Source organism: Saimiri boliviensis, chromosome 5, assembly GCF_048565385.1.
Source record: "Saimiri boliviensis isolate mSaiBol1 chromosome 5, mSaiBol1.pri, whole genome shotgun sequence".
Taxonomy (NCBI): domain Eukaryota; kingdom Metazoa; phylum Chordata; class Mammalia; order Primates; family Cebidae; genus Saimiri; species Saimiri boliviensis.
The window spans coordinates 79,291,295-79,316,066 of record NC_133453.1 but is presented as its reverse complement, the minus strand read 5'-3'; the positions used below and the strand labels follow the sequence as shown (position 1 = coordinate 79,316,066).

The 24,772-nt window shown below is 40.3% G+C and overlaps 1 protein-coding gene across 7 annotated transcripts in view; it reads right to left on the bottom strand.

Annotated features, from left to right (window-relative positions):
* Positions 1-10,703: 10,703 nt before the first annotated feature.
* RBMS1 (RNA binding motif single stranded interacting protein 1) overlaps positions 10,704-24,772 on the bottom strand; it is a 218,341-nt gene continuing 204,272 nt past the window's right edge. For 6 of the 7 annotated variants that reach the window (XM_039469809.2, XM_074399597.1, XM_039469806.2 and 3 more), the window contains exons 8-15: positions 23,933-23,982; positions 23,713-23,806; positions 21,198-21,245; positions 20,250-20,300; positions 17,157-17,267; positions 15,915-15,995; positions 14,102-14,186; positions 11,768-13,265 (exon numbers count right to left, since the gene is read on the bottom strand). In XM_039469809.2, the coding sequence (XP_039325743.1) occupies positions 14,109-14,186; positions 15,915-15,995; positions 17,157-17,267; positions 20,250-20,300; positions 21,198-21,245; positions 23,713-23,806; positions 23,933-23,982 (513 nt within the window). In that variant the 3' untranslated portion in view covers positions 11,768-13,265; positions 14,102-14,108. Of the gene's footprint in view, positions 13,266-14,101; positions 14,187-15,914; positions 15,996-17,156; positions 17,268-20,249; positions 20,301-21,197; positions 21,246-23,712; positions 23,807-23,932; positions 23,983-24,772 lie in introns of all 7 variants that reach the window. The other variant, XM_039469811.2, reaches the window with a different exon arrangement.

The following is a 24,772-nucleotide window of genomic DNA, read 5'->3' as shown; positions in this document are numbered from 1 at the left end:
AAGGCATCCCCTGTGGGCAGACAAATAAGAAAACATTGCCTTCTGCTGGACTGAGCAGTCTTTTTGGTACACAGCTTTTGGTAAGCTCCCGGTTCAGTCTCTTCAGCCAAATACGCACTGTTAGGACTGAACACTTTCTGACAGCGCCCCTTACCATGGGTTCAGCTGGATAGCCCACACGCTGTCAGCCCTCTCTTTCCAGCCCCTAGCAGGAACAACTTGAGGATAAATTCTGATGTTGTACCTGCTATACTCTGCAAACTGCCAGCCTCCTAGTTCCACATGAAAGAAAAAATCATTAAGCCATGAAAAAATTCAAATCTATCACTGGCTGCTTTATTAAATCATTCAAGCCCCTTGTGCTGGCAGTTTCTGGCTGATCTGAACTTAAGTATTTGGTGGATCTTCCACCTAAAGGGAGTAATTAATGTTAATTTAGATCTCTGGTCCTTGTTAGCACTTCTGGGAACCCCATTTTGAGAGTTTAGAATTATTAACAAAAATGAATATAAGCATTGACTATAAGCATTGGATTTCTTTCATCCATCAAACAGACTGCGGCTTATGGTGAGAAAGCTACACACTGCACAACTCTGGGGGTGCCATTCACATAGTCATTATACATTTGTATGGGCTTTCTGACAATTTTCTGGCAGATGGCATAAAGACTTCTAAAAACAGCATACTCCTCCATCCCCAATTGAATTAAAGTTGCAGTTTGAGTAAGTGGTAAGTTAGGTACCCACAGGTGTGAGGCACTAGGAGTGGGGCTGGAGAAAGGGAAGGACCCAGTGAAGACAAAGGCATGATCCCCATTTCTTAGTATAGTGGAGGAGGGAGACATATGGGCAAACTCTTATGAAGCCTCAGCTTCAGAATAATACCCAGATGCACTCCCTCCATCTGCCCCACCCTCTCTGGTTCTGTGATGAGTCGTGAATGAGGAGAACATTTCACCACCCCAGTCAGGCGGTGGCAACATTGGGCTATTAAAGCTATTCTTTGGGCTCAAAGGGCCAAGACTGTGAGAGACCCATGATACCCACTGCCAGGCCAGGAGTGGGAGAGTGGCAGAGGCCAAGGGGACTGGGGTGGATAGTGAGCATGTGGCAGGGCCTGGAGCAGCATGGGTGGTTCCTCAGCTGCCATGGCTATCTTTTGAAGCCACTGCAACAGCACGCAATGCACCAGAGCCCCGTAACCATGAACTGTATCTTTGCTTAGCCAAACGCAATTTCCTCTTTTTAGTAGAAAGGAGGGGAGCTCTTTTGCAGTATCCGCAAAAGCAATACAACTGCACATGGGAAGCCACTTACATCCCTGCTATCCCAAGCCCAGCTCCCCCCGACCCATGAGGATTAGCCCCCTCTCAGCTACGTGACTTGGGCTCTCTGCTGGTCTTTGCCAATATTCATCCTCTAAACCACTGGGCGCTTCCTACTGTTCTTTTTATGACAGATGCAGCAAAGTAGGTCATTAGATAATAGTTCTTTTATGTAAGAATAGGATTCTGACCCTTCGAGCATGGAGAGCTTGTGGCAGATACTAGATTGCAGTAGGATGAAGTGGACCGGAAGGTGGGCACATGGAGACAAATGGGGTTGGCAGCGCTGACTAAGACTGCAGAGGGCCAATTGGAGGACAAAACAGGTGAGATGAATTAGACTGGGGACTTCATACTTCCCCATGACCATAGAAGGTTGAAGCTCTTTTCATTCTCAAAACCTCACAGCATTTATTTTAGAAATTTAGGATGGTTCAACTGGTGAGGATGAGTCCATGTGTTCTGTGAGGCTGAACTTGCTTTTCTTGGGAGGAGCTTGAAAAATACCTGGCAAGATCCAGAGGCTGCTGCATTTGAGTTTCTGTGGGAAGTTGGATTTGTGGCCGCAAAGATAGTAACTCACTGCTGACATCTTAGAAACATCACTGTTTCTTTAATTTAATTTCTCAACCAAAGTTGGTGGCTGAGAAATTGTATCTTACAAGCCTATTAACAGCCGATTTACCAGGCCTTCAGAGAACAGCTTTGGAAAGGTGATGTTAATCAATCGTTCATTTCATCTTTCTTTTCTCCTATACTTTTTACTTTTTCTTACTTATATTCATTTTCTCACTTACCTTCCTAAGTCTGTCTTTTCTACTTCCATTCTCTCCTTTATGTCACCCTCTCATTACTTCTCTTTATACTTTTTTTCAGATTTTCCACTTCCACACCCTTCCTGCCCTTCAACTCTGTTTCACACTTTTAGCACATTCCATGTGACAGTGAGACATAAGCAGACTTCACGGGGCACATTTATGAAATCACAGAAGGCCTCTTCTTATGGAAGGTACTTGCCTTCTTATGGCAGAATTATTTCTGTTCTTTAATATGCAGTTCTCTTTTGCTTCTGGGCAAGAGTAGGAGGTGAACCGCCTTCCTTACCACCTCCAAATTCCTACGCAGAGCAAGGCATCAGAACCTGAGCAGGGTTAGCTGGGCTTTGGGGCCAGCAATGAGAGATTGGCTGCATCCAGGCAGATTGAGCAATGAGTAAGTGTATTAGTCCATTCTCACATTGCTATAAAGAACTACCTGAGACTGGGTCGTTTATAAAGAAAAGAGATTTAATTGACTTACAGTTCCACAGGCTGTGCAGGAGGCCTGGTAGGGAGGCCATGGTGGAAGGCAAAACAGAAGCAAGCACATCTTCACACGGCGACGGAAGAAAGAGCGAAGGGGGAAATGCTACGCACCTTTACACAACCAGATCTTGTGAAAACTCACTCACTATCATGAGAACAGCAAGGGAGAAGCCCACCCTCACAATCCAATCACCTCCCACCAGATCCCTCCCCCAACACTGGTGATTACAATTCAACATGAGATATGGGTGGGTACACAGAGCCAAACCACATCAGTAAATACATCAAGGGTATTGGGAGCCAGGTTTCTTACCATAAGAAAACAATTACAAAAATGGGAAGGGGTCAGGCACAGTGGCAATTCCAGCGTTTTGGGAGGCCGAGGCAGAAGGACTGCTTGAGTTCAACAGTTCGAGTTTAGCCTGGATAACACAGTGAGATCCTCTCTCTGAAAAATAAAAAATAAGTTAGCTGGGTGTGGTGGTGTGTGCCTGTGTGAGGCACTAGCAGTGGGTTGCTAGCCCAAGTAGTCCCAGCTACTTGAGAGGCTGAGATGGGAGGACTGGTTGAGCCTGGGAAGTTGAGGCTGCAGTGAGTTACATAATGGCACCACTGTACTCAAGCCTGAGTGATAGAGTGAGACTCTGTCTCTAAAAGAAAAAAAAAGGAAAGGGAAAATGAAATCTCTGGTTGAAAAATTCATGCTTTCCAATATTTACAGACAAGATGTAAATATGTGTGTGGACATACACATGCACACACTTTCTCTCTCTGCCCTCCCCCACAACCCTGTCTACTGACAGGGCTTGGGAACAGTGACATGTAAGTAGCAAAGAGTATACCTAGCACCTAGACCTTAGCTTCTAAATGTCATCTCCATCAAAAGAAACTAGGGCTGGCCAAGCATGGTGACTCATGCCTGTAATTGCAGCACTTTGGGAAGCCAAGGTAGACAGATCACTTGATGACCAGCCTGGCCAAAGTAGCGAAATTCACTCTCTACTAAAAACACAATAATTAGGTGAGCTTGGAGGTACATGACTGTAATTCCAGCTATTCAAGAGGCTGAGGCAGGAGAATTGCTTGAACCTGGGAGGCAGAGATTGCAATGAGTTGAGATCATGCCAGTGTACTCCAGCCTGGGCGACAAAGTGAGACTTTGTTTCAAAAACAAAACAAAACAAAACAAAACGGGGAGAGTGGGTGGAAATAAAAAGGAAACAAGGCTCTTTGGAGAATTCCAGGGCTGGGGCAGGGAAAGTACAAAATAAGCCTGAGACAGCTTGTGGTGCCAGTAGGCAAGGGAATGCTTAAAGAATGACAGGGACATGTCTTAAAAACACAGAGGCTGCCTTGCAGGGCTCCCATGGGCCAAACCGGGGAGAATTTGAACATCAAAACAAGTAATGACTGCAACCGATTAGAATCCATTGAGTACAATAGGAAATTCTGAGTCCATACTCACATAAAGTAAATGAATAAATTAAAAGTTTGAGGATGCTTGGGGTATTTCCATGGTTTCAAAGCCCTTCCTCACTAAATACTTATTAACTGCAAAGTATGAAGTAACTTTACAGTGGAAGATGCCTGGCAGACACCACCTTAATTAAGTGATCAAAGAGAGTATCACAGGTAATGAAACAGTGAAATCATTCACCTCCTGATGGCGTGCAGTGAGGAGAACACAGCTTCACTTTGTTGATATTCCTTCCAAAAGTGGACCAAGCAGAAACTTCAAACAAATGAATCTGAGACACTGCAAAATCACGGGCCTGTAATCTTCAACTGTGTCAAAGTCATGAAAGTCAAAGAAAGACTGAGGAGCTATTTCAGACTGAGAGAAACTTAAGAGACACAACTAAATGTGTGATTTTTGAACTGGATCTTTTTGCAACAAGGAACATTTCTGGAATAATTGGTGAAACTTGACTGGGTCTGAGGTTTGTTCAGTAGTAATGTGTCCCTGTTACTTTGATGGTTGTGTTGTGGTCATGTAAGAGAATGTCCTTGTTTTTAGTGGGTAATGGAGCATTTGTTCTGTGATCTGCTCTCAGGTAAATCAGGATACACCTTCTTTGTACTGTACTTGCAACTTTTTGTTTCAAAATTTAAAAATATTTAGGCTAGGCACGGTGACTTATGCTTGTAATCCCAGCACTTTGGGAGGCCGAGGCGGGTGAATCACAAGGTCAGGAGTTCAAGACCAGCCTAGCCAAGATGGTGAAACCCTGTCTCTACTGAAAAAAAAAAAAAAAAAAAAAAAAAAAAAAAAAAAAAGCCAAGCATGGCGGTGGGCTCCTGAAATCCCAGCTACTCAGGAGGCTGAAGCACGGAACTGCTTGAACCTGGGAGGTGGAGGTTGCCGTGAGCTGAGATTGTGCTACTGCACTGCAGCCTGGGTGACAGAGCAAGACTCTGTCCCCCCCGTAAAAAAATTAAAAATATTTAATAAATCAAATGGCATATCCATTTTGGGTAAAAATAGACATTATGAGGTAAACACAAAATTCCCATTAATTTAGAACAAAGCATGAGAACTTACAGAAATTTTATGTTTATGGTGGGCCACATTGGACTATCTCTGCCTTGCACCCTGAGGCTCTCTATTCTCACTCTTTGGCTCTCAGGGGTCGTTTGACGGCAGAATAGAAAAGGACTATGATTTGTGAGAGACCTAGGAAGGCTCCAGTATTAGGTAATGAAAAGGGTCATCAGCCTACTTCCTGACTCACTGGCCAGAGGAGGGAACCACTGTCCAAATCAGCCAGCCCAGCAACTCACCTCTGAGCTGCTGCTTTGGGTGAACTGGAAGAAACTGGTTGGCGTCTTAGGTATAACATGACGTGCTCAGTAAGTGGCAGGAGGACTTGTGGCTTGCATCTCTTTTCCCATGTGAGGAGCCAAATATGGAAATAAAAAGGATCTGGAACATTTTTGCTGTTGCAGAGCTGTTTTGTCCTTCAGAATCATAGCAATGGGTTCTGCAAAAGGGATGAGGTGTATCACCCACGAACATTTGATGAGACTTAGAATACCTGTTTTGAGTCTGTAGCCTACCAGAGTCACTATCACGAAATGGTGCCTTGCTGTGCTGCCCTTGACTTTTATGAATGGGTCATATCTGAAACAGGCTTGGGGAAATTGCCATTGTATTGGTGGTGAAATGTGGTGGGCACAGCCCAGTACCCCTGGTAGCAGCCCCTGTACAAGCTAGTAAATCCTATCTTTCCCAGAGAATCTGGCAGGCTTTATTCTTTTCGACAGTCAGAGCCACAGATGCATGTTCTTTTCTCCCTTTTCACCTTGGCTGCCGGGAAACATAATTATTAAGGTTTAACTGTAGTGATGGTGGAGAACTTTTGGCCTATAGAACTACATTCTGTGTACTCCTTATGTCTCTTCCCTGTTAATTTCTCAACTCCAGATTTCTACATTTCTAATTAATTGTGTTTCCTTGAAAGTTACCTCAAATTTTGGTAAAATACAGGTTTGTAAAACAAAAAACTCAGATCATTGGAAGAATTAAGTTGAAGGCTACAAAATTTTCCCAATAAAATTGAACTAAATGTTAGGGAGAAAATAATAATGGAAGGTCCTTCATGTATTTCTTAGAAAAAATTGTTGTTCCTGGCTAGGAGGCCAGGAACAATATTTATGGTCTTGAGCATGTGTCAAAGCACACGAGTTACAAAGTGGGTAAAATGGGATTCCTGCTTAGACTTCCCTGAAGAAAATAATAAAATATTTCTGAAGATATATGGAAGGCATCAGAAAACTATACAAGTGTTTGCAAATCCATAATCTGATGTGTGGAGAACATGTGACCAAGGGTAAAAGAAGTCAAAACGACGTTACCTGGAAAGTATCCCATACCCTACTTGATTTAAAAAAAAACAAGACAGTAGTTTCTTGTTACACATTACAATATTTTCAGAGCAGAAGTGACAGCAATGTCAACTCTTTGGATATCTGCTCAAGTCTCATTCTGGCAAGGACAGAGCTATCAAAGACTTCCTCTGTCTGCCTGACAATTTCATCTCTCAGAAGGTAGAGGAATAGGTGAGGAAAATGGCTGCTCTCAAGTGAATTCCGATCAGTAAAAAAGGAACCAGTTGGAAATGCAGAAATTCTGAGAATCTCAGGAGAGATGTTTTCATTATCTTTGCCCCCTCACAGAACTCCCAGAGCTCTTTATTTAGATCTTTTCTTACTTCGCCTTACAATATTGTCACTTATAGACTTGTGTCTCTCTTTAAGGTTGTCCACTGAGGACTAGGACCACATCATATCATCTTTGTGTCTGCCACTGTTTGGTGCAGTTATCTTTTAAACACACAAAAAATCGATCAAATGTGTTTAGTTGGAATATGAGCATAGCAACTTGCATAATTTCAGGATAATCTGACAACATTCTTTGTTAAATTCTTTTCTTGATCATAAAATGTTTTTATTGTTGAAAACTGGCAAAACTATTCAGGGAAGTATAAATGAGAAAATACAAACTTTCTATAATCCTCTTACCCTGCTATGCATTTTGAAGTACTTTCTCCTTGTGATTTATTTATTTATTTATTTACTTTTGAGACAGGGTATCTCTATCACCTAGGCTACAGTTAGTGGCATGAACGTAGCGGCCACTGCAACTTAAAACTCCTGGGCTCAAGCAATCCTGTCTGAGCCTCCCAAGTGGCTAGGACTACAAGTGTGTGCCACCACACTTGGCTAATTTTTAAAATCTTCTTGTAGAGATGAGTCTTGCTATATTGCCCAGGCTGGTCTCAAACTTGTGGCCTCAATCAATCTTCTGGCCTTGGCTTCCCTGTGTTGAGATTACAGGCATAAGCCACTGTTCTCAGCCTCTCCTTATGTTTTATACTTAAATATTGTTTCATACTTTTAATCATACTGTATCTACGGTTCTGTTCCCAACTCTTGTTGTTCATGTTATATCCTAAGCATTTTCCATGTCATTAAAATGTCTTCATTTTAAAATGACTTCATATTATCTTGCATGTCTTTAGCATAACGACTGTGATTTAAAAAATAAAGCAACGTAAGGATTTTCACTGGCTACAAGTTCTAAGAATTGTGGTATGTCTGAGAAGTCGAAAAGGAAACCATTTCACCTGTAATAGCAAGATCCAGCAGGGCAGGGGAGACAGGTGAAGCCCCAAGTTCTGCCTCCGGTTTTGGGTTTTATCCTGAGTCAACTGTGGTGCATCTGGAAAGTTAGCTGATGATGTGGAGTGATCAGGGCTGACGCGGAAGAGCTAAAGCTGGAAGGAATGCTCGACCCAGAGAAGGGCAGAACCATGGATCACGTTTCCACACTTGAAGTATGACTGACTGATTCGGTGGCATCTGGGTTTGGCAGCACTACGGCCGGTAAGTGGGAATTTCAAAGCCACAAGTTGGACTCCTCTGCAAACAAGTTTGAGAGCTGTTCCCTAAAGACACCTGATGCCCTGTGAGGTGGGCAGTGCATGGCCCCTGGAGGTGTTCAAGTAGGGCAGGTGGCTTCAAGGATACTAGAGGGTAGGAAATCCCTGCAGTCTGGTTTATAGTCTGGGTCTTGTGTGAGCAATGGAATAACCTACATCAAATCTGTCTCTCAGTGTTGCATTAAAAAAAAAAACAAAAAACCGTATTAGAGTTTGTATTTAATTCAAAGCCACTGGTTTTAAATTCTGAGCAGCCCAGAGCCCCGCCATCGCTTTCTCGCGCCGAGTCACGTGGTCTGACAAGGCGCGTGGTTTTCTCCCTAGCCTCCAGCCTCCCTGAACCTTCAACGTCACATTGCAGTCATTCCCGAGTCTGAGCAACGATGCTCACAAGGAGGGCGCTGCCAGCACTGGCGACGGCCTGCTCCAGTCTGACGAGGAACCCCAAATTCAAGAACACTGTGACCCAGCCTGTGTGCCCCGAGAGGCTAAACCTCCGCCTAGGGGGCCTCCTGCTGCCCGCGGCCGAAGGGCTGCGGCCCTTCCTCCTGCGGCCGAAGGGCTGGGTTTCCAGCCTGCAGAGCTCGGGGCCTGATGGCCGAGAACAAAACGCCCTCCCTCTAGCGGTTCAGACGCACACATTCTCTTGCCCTCCGCAACCCCTGAGCCAGTCACGGGAGACACTCTGGAGCCATTTCGCGGGGCTGGAATTCCTTCGCCCGGCGCGCACCCCTCAGCTGTGCGGAGGACCCCGCGCCCTGGCTACCCCGCGGCCACGTGACCGCCGTCTGGCTCTCGGCCGGGACTGAGGGGGCTGAGTTCATCGCGTTGCTATTTGAAGAGGAGAGACGGCCTGGCCTTCCTTAAACCCTGAGCTCTGGGCTCTCCTCCCTCACCCACATACTTGACATCTCAGGCTTTTTGTGGAAGGGGCAGGGCGGTGGTGAGAGGTTGGTGACCCTTGTCCCAATGGCGCTGGATCGTTTCCTTTTTGGCTACCCTCATGGAATGAGGATAGAATCAGTCCTATCTTAACATTCACTGAGCCCCTGCTCAGGCTGGGAGGCACTGCCTTTTTCCTAGCGAATTTTAAATCAGTATTTGTGGGATTTCAGCTCTAATGGATAAACCTAGAGCCACTGGCCATGAAGGGTGTGGCAGTGGGGTGAAAAACGGAGCTCTACCCCGACCCCCTGGCTTTCCACATCCCAGCCACTACAGTGGGGGGAAATACGAAGACCACAGAGCGACTACCACACCCTCTTTCCTCTCTTCCAACCCCAGAATTCCACTTCAGTCTCAAGCTTTCATCAAGGTGGGGTTTACCCCAGTGGTGCCACAACCCCTTTAGTTATATGGGAGCGGCAACTGTGAACCACCATCACTGGCTTGATCTCCCTTTTCCGTGGACTGGTGCTCCTAAGTGTGTTTACCGGTTTCAGTATATAATACAGCCAGATGGAGGGCCCCGGACTTCAGCCGGGGCGAGAAGCTAGAACAAAAATAAGGTTAACCAAACTGAAGGTGCCCAGCAGCCTGAACTGCATCTCTCCTACCTTTGGTCATAGGAAAGAGCACTTAGGTGTGTGGCTGGAACGCAAAATGAGACCACAGCTTACATTCTTAGCAGCCTGGGTTTGTCTCAAGAGGCCATGTTTCTTTCCTCCCTGACATCCTGCTTTCTGAAGGACCAGTTAGCATCAGAGGAATGTTTCCTTCTCTGAAAACAGCCATCGAGAAACAGCCAGCGCTTTCTTGGCTCTGGCAAGTTAAGTGCTCTGACCCCTCCCTTATCTGATTCACCCCGCACACCATCCACATTGCAGGGGAGGCACCCAGAAATGGGATGGACTGCATCTTTTCCCTGCCCATTCTTTTTATCACCATGACAGAGTCACTGGAAGCCAGGAAATAAATACGGGATCACCATATTAAAACGTTTACTCCACTTGGGGCAAAGGGGCCTATTTCACGTATTAAGTGCAATTTTGCATATGAAGTCCCGTAAAGCAGTCAGGTGAGGGAAAGGGGAGTTCTGACTCCTCCGTGAATGCTGCATGAGAGCCTCCAACTGGGAACAGCTAAACAGGTGGTTCTGATAGAGGACCATGGTCATAAAGGCATGGATAAGATCATCCTAAGGTCCTTGCCCATGTGCTTCCCTACCACAGGTGGGAGGGCTGCTGTTACTCTGTCCTTGCTGGGCATTGACAAGCAATGAAATAGTTGAGGGGTAGCAGCAAGAAAGGAGGAAGAAAAAGGGTCTGGTTCTTTGGTCTTTAAGAATAGATCACTACTGGTGTATTTTGGGCTGCACATTTGCTGAGATGACATGTGCTGAGCCAGTGGTTGACGTCTCTGGTCATTACACAGATTTAAATAACCAGCAAGAGGCGGGGTGGAAAGGTTTTTCCAATTCCTTTCAAGGAAGTGTATTTTGAGGGTATAATGTATCTGACAAACTCACTTTCAAACCAATCTACTAAGCTGAAGAAAGAGATCAGAAATGAAATGAAATTCTGATATATACTTAATCTACTTAAAAAAAATTGACAGGAAAAATAAAATTTCAGATGTTTTTTATTCAAAGGTTCTCAAAAGAAATAAAACAGAAAAGCTAACAATCTGATCAAATGTACAGTTCAAAAATGTCTTTTGGCGTTTAACAACAAGTCCTAGGAAAGAAAACTACAGAGTTATCTTGAACCGGACAAATAAGTTACCACTGGCAAGTCTGTGGCACTAGTAAAACAAAAATAAAAAATTAACTCTCTTGATCATATAGATATCTCTATGAAAATCTTTTTTTTCAATCTGTACAAAAGGTCTTTCTTCATAAATTAATTTTTTTTATAATTTAATGGCTGTCTACTATGTGATGTTTAACTGACTTTTTTTTTTTTTTTTTATGTACAGAGGTTATGTTTCCCAAATCTTACCCAGACGAGTATGGCACTTAGTTCAGACATTCCTAGCAGCAGATTTCCCCTCCCCTCTAACCGAGCTATCAAATTTCTGTCTTAACTAATGCAAAAATATCAAGTAGTGAGAGACCCAGCTTTATAACTGTACTAGGTACACAGAGGGTGCTGCGTTCAGTCTGGACTTTCACAAAGCAGTAATATTCCAGGGAGCATAGAACCAATAATACCACAACTTTAAAAAAAATGAAACAAAAACAAAAACAAAAACACATTTCTCTTATGACTATGTAATTTTCACTAGAATCTAAACTTCTCAGAGCAGCAAGGACTTTTGAAACTATGAAATGTCACTGACATCTATCATCAAATACAAGCATAAAATTTAAGAACTAAAAAATACTCAAAAGAAATAACTGCTTAGCCCTAGCTCCTGAGCTAGGAGGATTTGGTCTGTGGAAACAGGGAGGGCCAGCAACCTGTCCCAGCACAAAAGAAAATAGACTCTGAGGTAGATAACTGATCATACACAGCTGACCAGACAAGTACACAGTTTTGGAAGACAACTTAATTTACCATTGCTTTTAAAACATATGCAATTGCCTTAATAAAAGAGCTTTAATAACAGTGAATTATCTTATATGTACTAAAGTAGAAATAACTGTGTATTTATGAATCAGGAATTTCATAGTTTCAAAATTGGTTTTCTTTACACTTGAACACTTGTAGTGATGATGTAAAGTGTGGCACTGCTTGGATCCAAATCTTCCTTCATGCTTGTTTGTTTGTGTGTGTCCATACATCAATTAAAATTATAAAACCTAAATGCAAAGGTACAAAAAAGGCACATTCTCCTAACCGCAAACTGGTCCGGCAAAAATAAAGAGCACAGAAGATGTAATGCTGAGACAAGTTGGAGCTACTGGTTACTGGCTCTTCGGTCTTTGGTGAAGTTACCTTTAAAAGTGCCAAGTCATTTTTATTTTTCAAATTTACCTAATAGAGAGAGAGAGAGAGCTAGTAGCCAATCATTTTGCTTCTATTCATATCTCAGCTTATGTTTGAAGATAAATCCTTACTTTTAGCTTTTGCCACTTTGTTGCAATAGCAACATTTTTCGGTTTGCCAGATTTCAGGCATAATTCTCATTCTAAAGCACTATCATTAGTATAAAGGAAGGACAAAACATTCAGTGACTCCCCTCCCCCGCCCCATCCCCAACCCCCAACGCTACCTACACTAAATCTAGAACATCAAGTTAGTTTTTTTTTTTTTTTCCTGAAAAAAGGCAAAAAAGACTTTACATTGCATCATACAGCAGATATCCTAAATCAGTCAAACTATCAGAGGAAACTGTTGGCGTACAGCCTTACAAACAATTTACCCTAATAAAAGTTCCCCAGTCAGAAAATGTGTTTCACACAAAACATTTTTCCCTTCTTGCATATCACTACCTTACACATTATGTGAAAAATCATTAAAAACACCTACTACATATTTAAAAAAGCCAAAATTTCAGCAACTTTTATTGACTACCTTTTAAAAGCCCTATGCTGCTGTTTTACAAGGCATAATAGACCAGCTCATTTGGTCAAAGCATTCTACATCATTAGTTTGAACTAACTTTTACTGAAACAGCTACAGCATCAAAAGAGTTAAGGCAAATTGGAATTCATAGAAAAGGATAAGACACTTCACACTACGTTGAAAGAAAGACAGAAAGCTAAGAAAAGAGACACTGACAGCAACACTGAATTACAGCAACACTCGCACTGCAAGCACAGAACACCATGGGTGAAGTCGGACTATTTAAACTTCAGAAAGCCCATTTCATACAGCTGGAAAAAAAAAAAAACACAAATTAAACACAAAATGAACAAAACCACAAAAATCCGGTCATGCACTTGGATAAGTCTTCATGGTCTTTGTGCATACCCAGAAAATTGAAGTTTTCTTTTCTTTTTTTTTCTTTTTTCTTTTTTTTTTTTTTTTTTTGCATCATAACATTTGATAAAAATCTTTTGTTTTTGTTTTTTGTTTTTGTTTTTTTACTAAAATAAACCTGTTCGGGGGAACAGCTACTAGATGAATTTAAGGGTTTTATGCACCTTATAGAACTTATAGCAAAAATAGTTTTAGTTGATTTCATTATAAATAACGTTTTCAAGAACCTGTGCAAAACTGTCAATAATTTCCTAAAGCACAATTGATCAGAAAAATCCATGATTGTTCAGCCTTCACACCCTTCTTCATGTAAGAACACCTTTCTGTACATCTGGAAGAGAAAAATAAAAGACAAATGCTTTTATAGATTTGGTATGATATACTACAGAAATCTGTAATCTGTTTCTTGTTTTACAGAGATATGTGTTTGAAAAAGGCTATGCTCATCACTTGTGGTAGACTGATAAATGCAAACTTTACAATTGATGGTTACTTTCAATGCCTCTCACATCCAGGACTTGCAAAATATTTTCTTCTCTAATTTAGAGCCAAATTCATGTGGGTCTCTAAAAAGTGACTTTATGAAGTCAAAAATACCTATCATCATCAGGGCAATCCAGGAACCAGGGTATTCTAAGTTCTTCACAGCTATTTTATGACAGACTGCGTGATAAAGTGAAAAGTTTTGAAATTCGAGGTTCAAGTGAGAGCTGGAACTATCTTTCAATCTAAGGATATAGACATTTATCTAAATTCATAATCAAGATGTTACTAAACTTGTAATGCTAGATTAAGCAACATCTTATGCTACAGGTCCTCCGGTTTAGGATTATTAAGGCAATATAATACAGGATACTTGTATTATAGGACAATTTTGGTAATTGGTGTTCTCTGATGTAACAGATTTTTATTTTTTTCTTTTTAGTGGGGAGAGAAATCATACATTTGGCTTTAATATAAAGTGTTGTCTTTGGACAAAATGATTAATTTTAAATTCATAAAATCATTGATTTTAATTTTTCAACAAGACTGGATGCCTTGGCCGTGATTAAAGTACCATGATAAAATCTGAGTTATCCCAATCACAAGTTTGATTAAAAAAAAAAAAAGCCCTATAGCTTGTGCTTGATCTGAGCTCCCCTAGTTGTGAAGCCCTTTCCTTCATACCTCACAGTTACTTATTGGGTTGAAAGGTATATGGAGAATGGTCATTAGACGTCTCGACAGCCACCTGCTGTTGACCACTTGCCTCCTACAACAAACAAAGCAGAATGGATGAGACATGTTAGTGAAAAAAACCTCAGCTCTGCTACTGAGGCCTGAGTCCAGCAGTGCCTTAAAAACAGTTACTCTTTAAAGTAAATTTCTTCACATCATGTAGAGCTTTCAAAGTTAATTGTTTCCCTAAGCAGCTGGCATGTCTAATAGACCCAAAGCACCTCCCATCCAAGTGTTTACGACTTTCCTATTCTTACCAAGCTATAGCATTATCAAACAAATCTCTTACCCTCTTATCCCTTAGGGCAGGCATCCCCAAACTTTTTACACAGGGGGCCAGTTCACTGTCCCTCAGACCGTTGGAGGGCCGCCACATACTGTGCTCTTCTCACTGACCACCAATGAAAGAGGTGCCCCTTCCTGAAGGGCGGCGGGTGGCTGGATAAATGGCCTCAGGGGGCCGCATGCGGCCCGCGGACCGTAGTTTGGGGACGCCTGCCCTAAGGACAGATGTGACTTGTAATTCAGTATTTTCAAATTTTATAATCTGAAATATGGTATGCATATGCTGTATATAGTATGAAGCCTCCAGCAGGGTCTAGGGCTGTACCTCATCATCAAACATATGAATAGTTCTACATTGGAAGGTACGAAGCAGCACAGGTAAGTGGGATCAAGATTTTGTATCACCTAAGTTCAAGTTGGGTTTTGCCATAGGTTAGGTTTTATGCTAAAGTAGCTACAAAGATAATTTTTATTTCTTTGAGTTTCAGATTGCAGATAAGGAATTGTGAGTTCTGATAACTGTGGTTGTCAGTAATTGCACAAACAGAAGTAAAATACTACCACAGTAGTATTTACACCACCACCACCTGCTACTACTATTATCACCACTACCACCAGGCCAGAGTCCTATGATCCTTTTCTGGGATAACCTTTGGGAGCTGCCCAGTGCGTAAGATGAACTGGATTGACATAATTCCTTGAAATTTTAAGGATACTTTGCAGGAAAATGTTAAGCTTTCTCTCTAACCATAATTCAAATGCCAGACTTCTTTCTTCCATATCAGTATCTTCCATAACAAGAACAGTTATCTGGCCATACTAACAGTCTTGTAAAAAACAGGTATGGTTTCTTCCTCATCCCTGTAGCAGTCTTGAAACAGCTTTCTCTTTTAAACTAAGTATCTTAACTACAACTGATTTCTTTTCATCATTATTATCATTGATACGATCTTTAGTACTGGGACTGCAAACTCCAGATTTATCTTATTGTGCCTGTGGTACCATTTTATGAGACAGAGTAGAGACTCCGAGGGGTATGAAAGGCACTACAAGTGTAGAAAATATTTCTGGGAGTCTTAGAGGTGTGGCCTGGATGTTGTCACCCTAATCTGTCATGATCATAGCTCAATGCAGTTTCAAACTCCAGGGCTCAAGGGTTCCTCCTGCCTTATACTCCTCAGTAGCTGGGACTACAAATCCAAGCCACCATGTCTGGCCAATTTCTTAAAAAATTTATTTTTTTGTAGAGATGGGATCTCACTATGTTGCTCTGGCTGGTCTCTAACTCCTGACCACAAGCAATCTCCCTCCTCAGCCTTCCAAAGTGTTGGATTACAGATATAAGCCAACACATCTGGCTACACTCAATTGTTGATGCAAATATTTGATGTCTGGTAGACTTTTCTGAGTTCTATTTAATTTACCCATTTCTGAAAGTACTTATAGCCAGAATGGTCACTGGATGGTCTCTACCAACCTCAACAGGAACCGCTGTCGTCTGCATATGTGCATACTGTGGCAAGTAGGCTCCTTGCATAGCTGACGTTGCAGGCATGTACTGGAAAAAAGGAGGAGGTCAGAATGGGTAAGGGTAAACCATGCAAAATGTGGAGAAGTTGGGGGGATTGTGAGATGTATATAAAGTATTTGTAAATAGCAAGGAAGAAATTTAAATGGGCTACCTCGAACCTTATATACTGCATATAAATATGTCATATGGAAGGCAAACAATTTTCTCCTTTTTTAATCTGTTGAACTAAAAATCCCACACTTCTTTGGATTTGCTAACAAAGTGAAGATAAAAAAGTTTATCATGGGTGAAGATAAAAAAGTTTGTCACCCTCAAGAATTCAGTGTCACTAATGTGTGATTTTAGAAGATCTCTCCTCAAAGGATCTCGTTATTTTCTAGCAGCTCCCTCAACTAGTACCTGGTATTGTTTCTAAAGGTGGAGCCCGCAGGGGTAAATGACCTATTAGACCTCCAACAGGTCACTGCACATGAGGCAGCAGAGCCCTGCTTTTCTGACACTGACAGTCATCCTTTCCCAAAGGCAGGAGAAATTTCTAGTCAATCTCACTGGGTATGTAGGGCCCTGGCTTAGCCTTCATGAGAAACTGCTGCTGGTTTTGAGTGTATGAGGGGAAAATGGACCACCTTTTGTTCTTTTAAGCCACCAGAGAATACATGCTAAATTAAAATCCTTTAGCTATCTTACCAGCGAAAATGCTAAGTACCAAACCTGGAAGCTGATTGGGTGCCAGCTCAGCCTCATTACCCAGAGGGGTCTTCTGGACTTTGTTGAAATATTTCAATACTAAGATCATGATTCAATGCTCCCAAACTCCATAAAAGGAGAAATAAGCAAGGAATAATTTCTTGCTTTTACCACCTTGTACTACCTTCATCTTTTGCTTCATGACACTGCCACAGGGACAGTGGTACTAGATATAAATGACACTAGTCATAAAAGGCTAGATGTGGTCATGTGTAGGTGCTACATTCTTGTTAAGAAAAGATACCCAGAGAATAGACTTTCAGTTCATCAATTAATCAAGAAATTGCTGAGTATTTGCTTTATGAAAGGTTATGTTGTGGGTGGAAAGACGGGATTAAACATAATCTGTTAACACAGAGCCTGTCATTTGATAGGGAAGATCCGGGCTGCATTAATTTACCCTCCTCTGTTTACAGAGACATATATTAATTTGCCACCTACTGTTCCAGTGCTGCCTAGCGACAGATGACTCATCTGCTGGGCCAGAGGGCTGATCATCGATGCGGGCTGTAGTGACATGGTGTGCTCCATTGAGGGAGTTAGCACGGCACCCTGGGGAGTTGGAGACAAGAGCAAAATTAGACAAACTGAGGCAAGAGTTAAGATCCTGCCATTACTTTTGCAAAGGAAATGCCTTAGTTTGTTGAAGAATGTGAAGCAAAAACAACCTCCCTCAATCTTGCAAATGTCATCATAAACAGTTTCCTAAAAATCTTCTAAATTGCTCTTCCTGAGAGTTTTGTAAGAGCATTAGGGGAAATAATATCTTGGCATTCACTTCGCAACAATCCCTGTATTAAAGCCGCTGTCCCTCTTCTCCCTCCCTTTCCCTTCACTTTGTATAACTAGAACCAAGCTAGTCCTGCAGGAGGAGTGATCACAGGAAAAACAAACTGATCATCATTGCCTGCCTAGGCTTACAAAATGCTTTCTTAAAAAAAAAAAAAACTGGAAAAAAAAAAAAAAAAAAAAAGGCAGTTGATGTTTTCTCCAGTCACAAAACAATATATTATATTTAATATGATCAATCCAGTATTTTAACAATGTTCTATCCAGATAGTTGTCTGGCTCAAGATCAGGTTGTTAGGATCGAGAGCACATTTCTTCATTCGCTCAGTGTTTCTCAGAACTTTGTTACATTTTGGTGCCTGGGAGGGAAGGCAATTCAGATATGATTAATAATCTGAGTCCAGATTCTTTCATTTCTTTTGAAAAAATGTTGGTCATTAAAAAGAAGATTAAATACATTTAAGAAAATAGGAGGGAAAACAACAATCACTTCTAACTCAGCCAGTCTAATAAAACCACTGTTAGCTATGTCAGGGTCCTACTGCCAGATCCTAGCCTCTGTGTGTTTCTGTACAGGTTCAATCAGAGCATAACAACAATTCCATATCCTGGGTTTTTACTCTTAACTTAGCATCTATTCCAAGCACTGACCTAGCTTACTGCAAAACTATCATTATTATCATTTTTTAAAATGATTACATTGATTGTGTAAACCAAAATTTAATGAATTATTTATTTTTGGACTTTTGCAATCACCTCAGTATCTGAGAATGCAAGTATTCTGACATGCTTTACAAATACTAATGTATGTTTTGGTATCACTGTACCTGGCATCCTTTAAATACAATGTTATTTATTGGTAATTAGACAATCTAGGACAGATTTAGGTATACAGGCACTTTAATTCTGATTTAAATTAGGCAATTTAAAGCTGGGTGGGGAAAGGAATTGAATCCTCAGACAGCAACCTTCTGCGTACATTCCTAATGCCTCCTCAAAGATGTTAAGCTTAGATATGTGCAGTCTTTTTCTCAAATGTTGCCAAAAAGAAAAAAGATATAGATGTGTGTCAGAGATAATGTTTGTTGTTCACACATTTCGAAAGAAAATTTTTTCTTTTCTTTTTTAACATGCATCATCAAAAAGCATGTGGTAACACGGAAATGACTCAGAAGCCCAGAAGATGGTGGAGGAGTTTCCTGCTCCTTTTTCTCATTCATTGGCACCATCTGTAATAGGATGTCCTCAAATTCAAAGTAGGTTGATTTCCAAGCATTCCAAAATAGGATAGCATGGACTATCGGGGAGACAGATTGCTATGGGCATGTGTGGATCAGTGTGTGTATATTAGGTACACATGTACAGGTAAGTGTGGATCTGAAGATGTGTGTGTGTGTGTGTATGTGTACACGTATAAATATGTATGTATATGTATATATCACACAAAAGACATACATATATCAGAGAGCTCTTCTACGTTATCACCTAAACATGTTTTATCTGCTTCTTAAATGTCATCTCAGCAATTTCTCATTTGGAACCTGTTATCCCTGGATTGCTATTTCAGACACAGGGTCTTACTTTGCAGTATCCACTTCAAAAGGTATCCCAAGACAGATTCCTGTCTGAACATAAGGCCAAGAACAGCGTTCTTTTTCTTTTTCTTTTTTTTTTTTGAGACGGAGTTTCGCTCTTGTTACCCAGGCTGGAGTGCAATGGTGCGATCTCGGCTCACTGCAACCTCCGTCTCCTGGGCTCAGGCAATTCTCCTGCCTCAGCCTCCTAAGTAGCTGGGATTACAGGCACGCGCCACCACGCCCAGCTAGTTTTTTGTATTTTCAGTAGAGACAGGGTTTCACCATGTTGACCAGCATGGTCTCGATCTCTTGACCTCGTGATCCACCTGCCTTGGCCTCCCAAAGTGCTGGGATTACAGGCTTGAGCCACTGTGCCCAGCCCCAGAATTCTTTTTCTAAGCAACCAAATCTGTTTTTATTTTACACAAATTGTGAACTGTATTGCTTATCAGGATTCCCATTTTGTATGTTACTGGAAAGCTTAGAGCCAAATTTGTGATCTTCTCATGTGAGCACACAGGCCATTGTGTTGGACATCCTTAGCCTTTTTGTAACTTTGTTCTCCATACTTATTTTTCAAATTTCCAACCCTTCTTTTAATTCAACAAACTAGATCTTATGTGTCTTTGAAAAACACATAAAATACAATATATAATAAGGTAAAGTATGACTCAATTTAAAAAAATTTAACATATACAAATGCTCACATGACTAAGAAATCACATTTGCTATTTACCAAATAATGTGCTACCATTTTAGTATTTATAATCTCCATAGGAAGGCTAAGTAACTGATAAAAATCTTCATCTCCGTTTTGAACTTTATATTTGCGTTAAACAGAATGTAAAAATTGAGAGCTGTTTTATCCCAAGTACTATTAAAAATTTAGCCTCTCAACTGAATAATGTCCATAGACTGGTATGAATAAGAAAATGGTGCCTGCCTCAAATATGATGTATTTTAAGTTCTTATAGAAAATTTAGTATCGTCTACCAAGTTGTTTTACAACAAGGATGAGAAGAAGTTTTATAATAAATTTGTACATTTTTGTAGTCTATGTTTAAAATTTCCCAGATCCTACACTATCCTTGGCAAATGGTTTTAACCCTGAGAGAACATACATACAGCTTACTTGTAAAACACAAAGTCATTAAGATGAAAAACTTACGGGGTGCTGTAGAATATATGGTTGGGGTTGCATCCAAGAAGGACTTTGCACCTAGAAAAGGGAGGATTTTGAAAGAAATATTGATTTCCATTGTAAAGCTTACCTATTTCTTTAGAATTCTTTTTAATCATGTTAAAAATTTACAGAAAGAAAACAAGGAAACAATACTATATCAATGATTAAAAAGATTAAGGCAGTTAGAATTCTTGGCAAACTGGTCACTCTGAATAGGATGAAATGATTATTTCGCAACAATTTCTACTTGCCCACTCAAGAAGTAATTATTAAGTATCAGGCAACAAAGAGAAAAAGGCAAAAAAGACATGGGCCCCACCCCCAAGAAATTTACTATCTATGCAAGGGAGATAAACACAGAAACAACTGAGTAGTGAAAAGCATTAACAATCAAGGTACGAACTAGATGCTTTAGAAATACAGATGAATGATGATTAATTCCAGCACATCTTATAAGAAGCTAATCCTTAAAGTATGTGCTTATTTAATACAAATAACCAAATTCAATTTCTCTTTGATACCTAGGACATTAGTTTTAGAAATCTTGTATGGTGGCCAATGATTTCTAGTTAGTGCAGAAAATAAAAATCTGAAATTCAGATTAAGGAAATTAAACTTCAGTAACTAGATTTTGACATCTACAGTCAAATGGGCATTCACACAGTAGACCCTCTGAATTGAGAAATAAGATATGAGAGTCAGGTTTTGTGGCAGGAAAGAAAGTATGTGTAGTCTGCCACTCAAAAGAAAAACGTATCAGCCCATTTCTTGATGACTAGAGCTTTCCAGAGTCGATGTAATTTTACAGTAAATTTAAATTTCTAATTCTTAACAACAAAGCCCTCCTGCATTTTATCCCCTATTGTTAACTTCAGAGGTTTAATAGAGAGGATATGGGGAAGAGTCATGGGGGAAGAATGTATTGTGATTTACCTTGATAGCAGAGCCCCGATACTTGTTTTCTCTGGTTTCCTTTGCCACCTAAGGCAGACCAAAGTTAAGTGCTTCTGCCTTGTTAACATTTCAGTTATCTGGACTGTAGCCTTTCCCCATTGGGGTATTGGTAGTTTCTTGCAGCTGCCAATTTCTCAAATCCAATTGCATAAGCTTATGATGTTTTACTGGAGAAAGGCCCACTCCAACACGAGTGCAGGGCCTTCACTGGAGAAATGATGGAAAGGCAAACAACTCCCTACAGACCCTAATTTGGGCCAGATGCCCCCATTTTTCAAATATGCTTCAGTGGTCTTAATAATCTAATAGCTTACAGCATTACGGGGTTAGGGAGCTATGACATCTAATCTAATTTTCTTTCTTAAGCAGCAAATCAGCTGCTGTCCATTTCTATTCCTCAATTTTCTAATTATAAAATGGGAATAATAATGTTTTGTAAACTCTTCATTATTGGTTCTTAACCTCTTTAGGGTCATGGAGCCCTCTGAAAACCTAATTAGAGAAAAATAAAATTTCCCCCATTTAATTGCACATATACAAGCAATATTTTGCAAACAGGAGTCACACATCACTTAAAGCGCATCCACTAATCCTTCTAGGTCCCTGAAGTTATGGGGTTAAAAATCAGTCTTAGAGGCTATGGCACTGAGTGTCAGGCAATGCAGTGATATTCCATTAAGTATCTCGGAGAAATACAGAATGCCCAGGAGAGGAAATAAGGCCTTTGAAATAATACGTTGTTTCCAGTTAACTATATCAAATTTTTACTGATACTGATCTCCTAATTTTTATTGTACAAAATGATTCTGTGGCCAAAATACACACTGGTTTTATATTCAAGAGGGAAAAAGAGGTGTTGAAGCAATTACAGTGTTAATAGCTGTAATATCTATAGCAACATAAATTCAAATTAATATTTACAATCTTTCATTTGCCTGAGAATAACTTACCCTTGCCCCTATTTTTAGTAAGATATAAATGACAGAGGTTTCCAAGTTCAGACAGTTAAGAAAGACTACCTTTTCATACCAGACACAGGAATTATTTATTAGGGAGGTGAACTAGAGCAGATATCACTATACAGGCAAGGAAAGGGTAGGAATCTTAAATCCAAAACAACTAAAGAGAGATTAAATTAGTAGATACTATGCCCAGCAGAATAAAGCACCAGAGTAAGTAACACAAGAACCCAGAGAGAATAAAGAAAAGAGAATGAGTGACATCTCAGGGAAGGGAGGCTGTAAGAGCCTAGAGGCCTAGGAGACTGTGAATGATACTGTCAACCTTCAGTTTTAGCATATCTAATCATTTCTGTTATTCAAACCCATTTTTATGTTTTTAGACAGAATTAGTTTTATGGTATTACTTATTTTGGCCAATTCATTATTTAAAAGTATAACTAACATACTCATTATCAACTACCTAATCCTGCATATTAAGATGATCAGAATAGTCATAGCTAACATTAACTGAGTACTAATGATATGCCAAGTCCTCGGCTGGGCTCTTTACACAGTCAGTCTCATTTGGCTTTTATAATTCTCTCAAGCCTATGAGATAAAGACTATTATTATCCCCATTTTAAAGATGAGGAAACTGAGGCTTATAAAGTTAAAATAACACAACTATTAGATTACATATTGTAGTCCCCTAACCCCAGAAATTAGGACTACAATATCTAATTCAATTGTTTTAAAATCAAGAATACAACAAAAATTCAGTCACACAGGATCCCGACAGTCAACAAAGGGAACTCTGCTCCCACATGTCTTGCAATTGAACTCCATTATGAGACTCCTATCTGGGCCCAGGCAGTAACCCTGTTAGAGGTTCTCTGACACAGGAGGAGAAATGCATGTACACCACTGGGTCTATGGCAGACAGGAGCTATCTTTGCATTAAAATCAAATCTGTATAACAACAAGTAAGCTTCATGAGTTCTTGTTTGTAAGTTGGGAATTTAAGGTAAAGCTTCCTCACACAAAAACCTAAAGAGGAAGTCACCTCCTTTTTGCTTTTACATTTTGCCTTAAATGTCAGCTGCATTGCACACTTAATGTTACCTACTAGAGACACATCTTTGTTTACTTCTTTTATCAGTTCCTGCTGATGAATAGACAAAAGCAAGGGTATGCACCTACTCTGTATTGTATCCGATGGCAATTATCTTAAGTTTCACTTTTTGGAACACATGGTGTCCAAAAGCAGGGCCCTTTGGTGAAGGAAGTGTTTGGGTTCACTCCAATGCCAAAATGCTATGATTCCAAGGACTGACCACTGACAACCATCTTCCTTTGCCTTACATTCTCCTATACATAAAAGTAAATCACTCTGCCAAATACAAAGCAGCTCATACTAAATTGGGTATCCAAGCTGCATAATATTTGACTCAAATTTCATTATAAATGCTCAAAATTTTAAGACACATAAAAATATAGCAGAGATTCATGGTCCGCAAGTGGTTATACTGCTGACGAATCCTAAGGGTACAAACCTGGTAGGCAGATACAGGAGATGCAATATAGGGTGTAATAGAAGTTTGAGTGATCATTCGGTTTGTAGCAATACTGTATGGTGAAGGATAAAATCTAGAACAAACACAAAAGCCTTTATTAAGTAATCCTTTAAATAGAATAATTCATGGAACAAATGTCTGATATTTTCCACCTTCACATTTTCCCTCAAGCCATTATACATTTATCTTAATGACATACCCGTTCTGTAGAGCAGCTGTAGTTGGGTCGTAAGTAAGTGTCATTCCAGCCTATGGGAAAGAGAAAGAAATATAAACATTCATCTAGAAAGGCATGATTTAAAAATTATGTTTCTAGCCAGGTGTGGTGTTGTGCACCTGTAGTCCCAGCTGCTGGGGAGGCTGAGGTGAGAGGATCCCTTGAAGCCCAGGAGTTTAAGGCTGCAGTTAGCTATGATTATATCACTGCACTCCAGCCTGGGGAACAGAAAGAGACCCTTGTCTCTTTAAAAAAATGTTGGGGGAGGGGTGCGGATTTGTTCTTATGTAGCATTTGAGAAAACTGGGAGTTTATGTTAGTCAAAATAAGTGTAATATGACAATCTCTAGACTTGCACTGTCCCATGTGATAGTCATAAGCCACGTGCAACTATTTAAATCCACATGAAAAATCAATCTCTCTAGCATACTAGCTACATTTCAAGTGCTCAGGGAGTCACTTGTGGTTGGCGGCTGTCACTGGACAGCGTAGATTCTAGAACATTTTCCCTAGACATTCTTGGATCAATATTATTATTGTTTTTAAAATAATAATTCATGGAAAGTCAATATAGGGAAATGGAGGTCCAACATTTTATTAGGTAATTGAGGGTTTCAAAAAAAAAAAAAAAAAAAAACTATTCAAGGTTAAAAAAAACCAACTCAATGATAAATACACTATTTATAAATAAATAATTATAATATTATTTAGGATAATTTCTTTTAACCATAAACCCCTCTAAGAAACCATGCCAGCCTGGGCAACATAGTTAGATCCTACCTCTATAAAAAATTTTAAAAATTACCCAGCAGTGGTGGCATG